Consider the following 10,192-nt stretch of genomic DNA (forward strand, 5'->3'; position numbering starts at 1 on the left):
AATGATGGTTTATGAGAAGAGCAAGCTATACAGATAGAAGCTACTTTTTGTAGGGGGAAGGTTTACCAACAGGTGTGCCCTTTGGAGGTAGATTTGGGCAGAACTAGGAGTTTCTATGTATTTTGGCCTTGGGCAGCTGAGCCGAAGTTTAGCTGTTGGTCATACACACACACACACACACACACACACACACACACACACACACACTGCATCCCTATGTCAAAAAGACACAAATGAACAAAAACCAAACCTGTTAAAAAGAGCCTGCGTTTTTGTATCTTTTATCTTTCTTAGCACATCTTCTTCCCTCCTACCCTTTTTCCTTCCCTCTCTCCCTTCCTCCCTTCTTCCTTCCTTCCTTCCTTCCTTCCTTCCCTTCCTTCCTTGCATTTTCATAATCAGGTTGGAAACTACTCTGTCTAGACCGAAAAACTTTCACTACTGCAATCATTCCACATGCATCTCCTCAGTTCATTAGTTTTAGACCATCTGCTGCCCTCTTGTGGCCATGTAATCCACCTACCTATGCCCCAGCTCTAAGCACTTAATGGTTTTTGTCAGTTGAAGGAAACGGTTTTGTCAGTCAGAAGAAACTGACATCTCAAACTATAACTAACTTCCTTTTTTTCTGCCCCGTATTGCATCATTGTCTTCTAATGCAATTTGGCTCTAAAACACGTAAAACTTAAACGTCAGTGATCATTTTAAAGACAACGTACAGTAAATATATCATGAAGTGAATTGTCTTCTGAGGAAATTTGCAAGTAATGCTTTTCACCTTCTCATGTTGTGTCTTGGATAAGCCATTTTATATTAGCAGATAATATCCAAATATAAAAATAAAAATCACTTACTGTATAGCAAAATATATAAAATTGTAAAAATACTTTAAGAAGAGCTTCAGGTAAATTCCTGACCAAAGAGATTTGATTAAACCATATCTTTATATGATACTTATAACAATTACAGCAAAAAGGAATTGTTTCAGGTAGAATTATTAATTATTTCTTTGTAATAAGTTTTGGAAATTTGGTTTTCTAAGAGATTCTTAATTTCAATGCCAAGTAATACATGAACCAATACATTCATCTCTGAAGTCATTACACTTTATTTTATAGCCTTCTCTTTTATATCAAGATTCCAATGTTCTTTTTGGGTCAAAAGAATAAAGCCAAAGCTAAAGCAAGGATAAAGAATCCTTTTATAAAATTTGACGTGCAAGTCCCTGATATTCCTCATTGCACTTTTATTTTCAGCTTCTCATTATCATTACCATTTTAAATTAGGAGCAGAGATATTTAACTTATTCAATATAATGATTTAATGAAAACTAAAGAGCTGATTCAGAGTAGCACCTTATACTCAGATACTCTGAATGTTCAGCAAAGCTGACAATTCCATTTAAGGGGAACATTTTTTTTCTTTATTTGGACTGTTGTTTAAAGACTATATTAGGTAATTCACATGTTACTATTAAAATGATTCCTAATTAAAATATTCAAGATGGGGAAAAGGAAATAAAGATTGAATGTTAAAATCTGGTGCTACTGCAGTGTTGACGTTGTGAGACATTGTCACTCTGAAACACCCAAGAGGCAGGTAAAGGTTGTGTTTAGAGACCAGCAAACAAGAACAACAAATCTTCTTTGAAAATATTAAACATGATTTTAAAAAAATCAATATCTCTGTGGGAAAAATAAAAAACTTTGCAATTCCTAATACTTATTATATGATTTAGTACTGGTCATGGTTTGACTGTGTGTTGGATGCATTCTCTTTATAAAATTTAAGGTCTCTAAAGGTCTTAAACCAGCTCTTAGCATCATCATACCATATGATTAAACTGATTCTTTGGAGACAGAGAAAATGGAATAATGATTGAATGAGCAAAATATGGGCTATTGCAAATATTTCTAATGGCTATGATGTACTTAAGCATGAATTACCAGTTATTGATCACTGCATACAACTCTTTACCAAAGATATGTGTCCTTTCTCTATAAGCCTATCATCAGCTCTGGAATGGGAAAGATAACTGTGATAGTATCTGAAAGTATGATTTTATACATATATGTAAATGTAGAGGTTTCCTTCAGAACTGAGTGAAGAGGGGAGACATTTTTCATCTGGATTAAACTTGACTATTCACTTACCATTTTAAAGTCTCCTGTGACTTCTCTTCTTTACTATCAGAGCATAATCTAACCCAGAGAATAGAGCCAAAGGAATTGTCTTTGGTTGTTTTAGAGAAAAGAATAACTTTCCTAGTTATATACTTTAAACACAGATCATTCCTCTTTATTAAATAAATATGTCAAGTCTAACCTTATGTATGCAAAAAATAAATTTTTCCCATCTGAAATATGGTTAATCTGTGCATAGTATATAAAATCTGCTCCAATTGTTTAAACAAAATAAACATGAGATATCTATTTCTTTCTATAAGATCATACTAACTTATTACTTTAACATTCAGTTTCACTAACAGAAACTAAATCCATCCCTAACCTAAAAGAAAATATTTTCTTTGCAAAGTATTTGTCTTGAAGAAACAAGCAAACAAACAAAAAGACACTAAGCAGGAAAAATTCTGGCCTGCAAACTCAATAGGCACCCCCGGTTCAAATATGCGCGTGATTGCAAAGAATCAAGCTAGACCCGTTCTATGATTCACAATCCAAACTCTGCACTGAATCAGGAATGATGCTTCTTGTGTGACTTCCCAAGGACTTGTATTTATAAAATGAGCTATAGCTATTTTCCTCCACTACAAAGAAAGGATGTTATTTCTTATTGCCTTTCCTCAGGGTTTTATGGGACAAGAAAACAAGCAATTAAAAGCAATCACATGTGTAAAGTAGCATGTTATATGACTTGTCTCAAAGGTTAAGCAAGAAACTAAATCATTGAAAGTTGGAATGTGCTTGCTTTATAAAATTAGAACTTCCGAACCCATTGTGTTGCTCAGTTTTCAAATTCATAAAATAAGAAGGATACTTGGCTTTCATTACAAATTTAGTGTGATTATTTGGAAATAAAAAATTTGAATTATGAATCCATGAAATCCTTCAAATGCAAATATTTCAAAATAGCAATATTGTCGGGCACTTTATGAGGCAAATTAGAAAGATAATGTCTCAAAGCCAAGATTTTGAAAAAAGCAATTAATTTGTATTAATTACAGATATCTACCACTAAAAATATTGTTTATTATTCAGTATGCATTGGAGGTTAGTTATTATTAGATTTTTATTAAGCATGTATTTATTAAGCAATAATATATATTTTTTCAACCTATGCTATTTTCTATGAACAAACCATGATTTGTTATCCGAAAGATAGAGCTGTAACTGTGCTATTTTAGGAAAAATAAATAAGATCACCTCCCTGTGTCCCTCCCCCCTCCTTTCCTCTCTCCCTCCTTCCCTTTCTTTCTTACTCCTTCCCTCCTTTTATGTCTTCTTTTCTTCTCTCATCTCATCTCTATCCTCTTCTTTTCCTTTCCTTTCTCTATCCCACGAAATGCCCATGTGCACAGGCATGATGAATGCCTCATCCTGTGAATAAACTGGCAGCGTTGATCTACAGCTGTATGCAGACTGCATCTTTCTTCTAAAGCTGCAAGGCACACATTTAAACTCAAATCTCAGAGACTGCAGCACCTAGACTGCAGTACAAATTGGTATGACCAACCAGACCCAGCAACCATCGATCTTCATTCTTCCTGCCACCCTGTAAACTGAAACCTTTTGTAGCAAGAGGTAACTAAAATTCTGAAGTCAGACTTGCAATAAAGGAAAGCAGCAACTTTAAGATTGGACTGAAATATCTGACAGCTCTCTGAAACAAAACAAAAACAAAATGTACCCAGGTTTCAGTTACGCTCTATTTGGTTTCTTTTCTTGTTAAATAAGTGCTGGCATATAACTCATTAGACACCTTATGGGCAGCCCCACAAAGATGTGGGCAGTACAATTTAGAGTAAATGGGAGGTGTATAATTCAGCATTTACGCTTATGGATAAATCAGGTTTCAGCATATGAGATTTTTGCCATATACTTCAAATATTCTTATTTCCCTAGCTGTTGGCTCAAATTTGAATTTAAACAGGCATATAAACAATACATGGGGAAAAAAATCCCAAGTTTTTCTATAACAATTTCCATTAATAATGAAACCTTGTTTGAGGCAGGCAGTAAAGTAAAACTAGAGAACTTGTTTCCCTGATTAATTCCTTTACTTTGGATGTGGACAGGAGAACTGCATCCAGGAGGCTCAAACCAGAAGATCATCCGTTTAGTCCATTCCCAGGTGATTCTAAAATATTTTTACTTACTCTTGGAGACATTAAGTGTTACTCAGAGAATGCATTTTTAATAGAGAGGGCTTCAGCAGATTCTCTTTACTTGGTATCTCATCATTTCTGACCTGCGGATGGCCTCTCCTAACACGATGCGCCCAAACCCAGTGATCACATGTCTCCAACAGTAAATTGACCTGAGTCTCTTAAATGAGCAGGCAGGGGAATAGAGGTGGCTGCAAATTTTTCTTCTATCAAGAAAAACAAAAACAAACAGAAACTAAAGTGTCTCTTATTTGAGAATCACTTCTTCTCCCTCGAAGGCATCAGAATGTTGCAGAATGTGATTAACATCCACAGTTATCAAAATGAGGTTCACCATTAAGTATCAACAAGCAAATTAAAACAATAACATACTGTCATTTGCCAACTAAACTGCCAAAGATTTACAAATGAATAACTAATTTACTCAGTGCTAGTAATGTTATGATGGTACTAACATTGCTACCTGTAGTAGAATATTGGCAAAAAATAGTAGGAGCCATTCTCCTATCTGAATATATACCCCTGGCAACATGACTTTGCAACTCCTCTCATCAAGAGGTGGAGTATATTGGCCCTCCTCTTGAATCTGGGCTGGGCTTGTGACTTGCTTTGACCAACAGAATATGCTGGAAGTGATGTTTGTGCCAAACATAAACTTATTTTTATGTCTGCATAGAAAATCCTGGAAGGCTTTCTCTCTTTTTCTGCCCTTGGCGCAGTAGAGAAATCACCTGTCACTGCTCCTTCAGATCACTCGTCATTACCTTACTGAGTGAGGGAGCCTGTTATTAAACCCATTCTCATCCTTCTGATCCAGGTTAAAAATATTGGTTTCTCCTATTTTCTCTCTGAGAGGCCGATTTCTATCGCTTAATTCCAGGTATAGCTTACTTTTCGAATAAACATTTTAATCAAACCCTATAATTTGTGCAGGGCCAGACTAGGATGGGGTAAGTAAGGCGAGTGAGGCCCTTATCTCAGCTGCAAAATGTAAGGAGGCATCAAAAACACATTTATCAAAAAAGTTATTGTTTAATGCAATACTTCAAAAACTTGAAATTAATGCAAAAATTGAACAAAATAGCAAAATTTTAGGTAAAGACAGGATGAGTGCGAGACCACATAGCATAATCTTTGGACTAAGTACGTCTAAATTCCAGGTCTTAATTTTGCCACTTTTTACTGTAAGACCTTGGAGGATTTATTTACCTTCTCCAAATGTGTTTTCTCATCTATATAATGTAGCTACTACTTTCACTGTGTCATTTAAAAAATTAAATAAGATGAGCCATCCAAGTGTTTAGCGTGTCCTTATCACAGTACTACTCAGTAAATGTACTGATTTCTCATTCTTTTTTCTAGGTGTGTATTTTTTCCTTTTGAAGCTTATCATTCAATGAGCAAATCTTTTTTGAGTACCTATCAATGTTCTTGGGATTGCTCTTAGCAGTGTTTTTGAAATTATGCTATAATGGTAAGCAAAAACAGGCATGGGCCTTGAGATCAAGAAGCTTACATTCCCATGGGAAAGATAGACATTAATCAAATAATCGCAAACTCACATTTAAAAGCACAGTGTGATAAGTATATAATGGAGGGATTATACGTAATTAGGCAATACTTCCTGCATAAGTGCCAATCTGAGATATGTACACTAGTAATCAGGTGAAATGGAGAGAAAAGTAGCATTCCTAGATAGAGAATGGTCCTTTGCAAATGGTTGAATAAAGGAGTGCTTGAAGACATTGGGAGAGGTCAACAATGTCAGTTGCTCTAAGAATGTCCATTTCATTGGTCACCTTAGGGAGAGCTATGACTCTATGTTTGACTTAAGTGAAGAAAGAAAGGGAGATGACAAATGGACCTATGAAACAGCAGTACTTCTACTACAGAGAGTGGTTTATTTTGTTGTTGTTGTAGTTGTTTTTTCCCCCCCAGGGTTCTAGACAGAGATAGGATAGGAAACAGAAGGAAAGTTTTTCTTTTGTTGATTGTTTGCTGAGGAAAGAGACTTGATAATGTTTAAAAATCACAGCAGGAAGTTTTCATACCAGAGGGAGGGATTAAATATACAATGGAGAGGAAAAGTAATCAATTCAGTCAAATGCTTATGAGGGAAGAAGGGAATAAGTTTCAAATCACCATCTGTAGACAGGTGGAGAGGTAATAAATCCCCAGTTACGATGCAGAGAAGGGTAGGATGGTTGCAAATATAGGTGATTTGTGGTGGGTTGTGCAGAGACAACAGATTTGCATCATAAAGTCAGAGGTGTCCTTTTCTCATTATCACTCTCCTGTGATCATGTAGTGAGTTCAGTTTCAGACCCAAGTACAAGAATGCAATCTCCTGTATACCATTCTGCCAAGTGACCAGGGGCTTCCCTTGGTCTTCGAGTCATCCAGTGTGGAACTGGGAAGGAAACTCCCCATGAAGTAGTCATGGTGGCAAAGGAACAATTCCTGGCATTTGTAATTGTATTCATTTTCTATTGCTGCTATAATAATTTACTACAAATATGGTGGCTTAAATAAGACAAATGTATTATTTTACTGTTTTGTAGATTAGAAGACTAACACAGATCTCACTAGTCTAAGATCAAAATGTTGGTGGGTTGCATTCCTTTCTGGAGGCTCTAGGGAAGAATTTATTTCCTTGCCTTTTCCAGCTTCTAGAGGCTGCCTGCTCTACTTGCCTCATGATTCCCTTTCTCTATCTTCAAAAACCAGCAATATTGGCCAGGATCCTTCTAACACTGCCATCTCTCTGGCTCTTTCTTTTAATTGTCTTATCTACCTTTAAGGACTCTTGTGATTGCTTTGGGCCCACCTGACTAACTCAGGATAGTCTCCCTATTTTAAAGTCAGTTGATGAGTAACTTTTATTGTTTCTGAACCTTAATTCCCCTGTTCTCATGGATCATAACTTATTCACAAGTTCTGGGGATTAATATTTGAACAGCTTTTTATTCATTTTTTTTGAAGGGGTGGTTATTCTACTTATCACAGTAATGTAATGGTAGATTGAGACTTTGGGTTCAAACTGTGCAATATTTCTTTTTTTTTTTTTTTTTTGCAGTCAATAAGAAATTTACTTGTTTTAAAAAAACTCCAAATGTTGGCATTGTCCAGAAAAATTTAACAGGTTTATTTATAATTGTTATAAAGTTGAACAGCTGAAACTTGTTCACTGAAACATTTTGACTTGCATTAATGCTTTATGTCCCCGCATTTATATTAAAAATTCACACACAAATGAAAGTGGAAAAACTGTCAATACCTGATTTCTGTCCCCTGTTTTTCCACCTGCAATCATATACTTAGGTACGTTTTGACCCCACGGGGGTGGGAGGGAATCTAACGTTCAGTACTACCAATAACAGAAAGAGAAATTTTTTTTTTTTTTTAAGAATGAAATGTTTCCCGTCATAGTGGATTCTTAAGCATGTTCTCCACGTATGCGGTGTGCTAGCTGTATGTCTTTTGGCATAATTGTTACACGTTTGGCATGGATAGCACACAGGTTGGTGTCTTCAAAAAGGCCAACCAGATAGGCCTCACTTGTCTCCTGCAAAGCACCAAAAGCTGCAGTCTGGAAGCGCGTATCTGTTTTGAAGTCCCGAGCAATTTCCCGCACCAGACGCTGGAAAGGAAGTTTGCCAATCAGAAGTTCCGTGGACTTCTGATAACGTCTAATTTCACTGAGTGCCACGGTGCCAGGCCTGTAACGATGAGGTTTCTTCACCCCTCCAGTAGAGGGCGCACTCTTGCGAGCGGCTTTTGTAGCCAGTTGCTTGCTCTAAACTTACAATTTTCTTTTAGGAAACAGAATCATTGGCAAATACTCTAACCTCTTGTGGAGTGTTAGACTAAATTATCCTTAGAAATCATTGATACAGTACATTGAGGGAGAAGGGACATTTGCTCATCTACCTATTAAGCCTCAGGCCTTGGAATAATGTCCCCTACATCCTGTGAAGCAGGACAGAAGACTTGATATGCTTGACTTTTAAATTGAAGAGATTCTTTAAAAGGAGAGGGAGGGTAGGAGGGACATGCAAGAGGGAGGAGTTATGGGGATATATGTATATGTATAGCTGATTCACTTTGTTATAAAGCAGAAACTAACACACCATTGTAAAGCAATTATACTCCAATAAAGATGTTAAAAAAAAAACACATTTCGGAGGACTAAATAAATATACTTCTGGTTAAATGTAAAAAAAAAAAAAAAAAAAGAGAGAGAGAGAATATGTAATGGAAAGCAGTAGAGTTGAGAATAGGCCATAAAGATGAGCTGTTGGCTCCTGGAAGCAATATCTAGAGACTCTCAGTACTCAGGATTTGTATATGCTTCTGTTTAGAGTTTGAGAGGCAAACATGGCCGGCAGAAATCTTTGGTGGAACTGCTACCCAGAGCCAAAAGACAAGGTTTATTTATCGCTCTAATGTATTAAACATTAATTTTTAATATCTAAGAAATAATTATTCATTCAAAACATTTTTTAGGTTCCTATCTTGATTCAGGCTTTGTGGCAAGTGCCTAGAGATATAAAAAGGACTGAAACGTGTTTGAAGGTTAAGAACTTTGAAGGATAAATGTAGAAATCTAAAACATCATTGTAGTGAGATGTGTTTTGATGAGTTTTAAAAAACGCCTGGAGACATTTGTCAGGCACATAAATGGGGATGGAGATGATCCCTCCACCCCATGACTGGAGGGGTTAATTCCAAGCAAAGTAACTGACACTGGGAAAGGCAAGGGGGAGGGGGTGCAGTACACCCGTGTGCAAGGAATTATAACAATGGCTATTACATAAGATTCAAGTGGAAGTAGGGACAGTAAGTATTGAAAATGAAAAGATGGCAACTACCAGCATATAGAGGGTATTCTAAGACTTGTGACAGAGTTTTGAAATAAATCATTTGTGAATCAATTTTACAACTTTAACTTATATACATAGTCCATGGACTGTTTGCTTTGATACTTTCTTTAAGGCAACCCAGCTTTTCAATTGTATAAACTTATTTCAAAAATCTTGTATTAGTCCCATAAATAGAAAATTAGTACCTCTTGCTGTAAATTATAAATGGGAAGTAAGGTCTCAAAACTTCTTAAAAAATCATCATTAAAGGCTAATCAGACACAATTATCTGCCAAGTAGAGTCTTAGGATTGATTGTAGGTGTCATTCATGGAATTAGCTTAGGATGGTAAGAGAAACCAATATTGTGGAGAAGATAATGAAGTCAACGTTTGGTGTGATGCTTTTGAAAGGCCAGTGTTTGGGCACTTAAAAAGAAGTTCAGCATCAAAGACAGGCCTAGAAGTTTAGCTCAGGGTCACAACAAGTTACAGGAGGAAGTTGACATACCAAGAGTGGAAGACCATAAAGTTTTGTGAGGTTATAAATCGTCATTGGGCAGATTCATCTAAGTAATCAGTATTACCTAGACTAGAAAAGACTAAGAATATTGGCTTTTCTTTTTTGATTTCCTTCTTTTTTTTCCCCCTGTGTTCCAGTTCAACATTAACCAAAATTATCATCCATCACCCAAGGCAGAATTGATAAGAAAGATAAATTTTTTCTTTGGGTCATGCCCTTCTAATGTCACACTTCTGCTTCATGGTGGTAACTTTCTTTTCTCCCTTCCTTTCTTCCTTGGTGTCCCAATTTCCATGGCTGGATTCTGTCTGACCTGGGACTGTCATGTGCCTTACCTGTATGTTGAAGTTGCCCTACATGTTCGGTTCCTACCCCCACAGATTCCTGTAGGAACTGCCTCGTATCACGTTAGAAATAACATTTGCCTGTATTACATATCTTTAAGGCCTCACTTCCTCTAATAA

At 36.3% G+C, this 10,192-nt stretch overlaps 1 protein-coding gene across 1 annotated transcript; it reads right to left on the reverse strand.

Annotated features, from left to right (window-relative positions):
* Window positions 1-7,422: 7,422 nt before the first annotated feature.
* On the reverse strand, window positions 7,423-9,761 carry LOC102985272 (uncharacterized). The gene is made up of 2 exons (XM_007117495.2): window positions 9,717-9,761; window positions 7,423-8,141 (listed from the first exon to the last, which is right to left on the reverse strand). The coding sequence occupies exons 1-2, from the start codon at window positions 9,759-9,761 to the stop codon at window positions 7,782-7,784; spliced, it is 405 nt and encodes a 134-aa protein (XP_007117557.2). The 3' UTR covers window positions 7,423-7,781.
* Window positions 9,762-10,192: the final 431 nt, after the last annotated feature.

The sequence above is a fragment of the Physeter macrocephalus genome, chromosome 11 (genome assembly GCF_002837175.3).
Source record: "Physeter macrocephalus isolate SW-GA chromosome 11, ASM283717v5, whole genome shotgun sequence".
Lineage (NCBI taxonomy): Eukaryota > Metazoa > Chordata > Mammalia > Artiodactyla > Physeteridae > Physeter > Physeter macrocephalus.

Coding starts and splice junctions, on each gene's coding strand:
- LOC102985272 (XM_007117495.2), bottom strand. CDS start 9,761: ATGACGATTTATAACCTCACAAAACTTTATGGTCTTCCACTCTTG. Junction 8,142..9,716: donor TTTATGGTCTTCCACTCTTG/GTATGTCAACTT, acceptor TTGTAAGTTTAG/AGCAAGCAACTGGCTACAAA.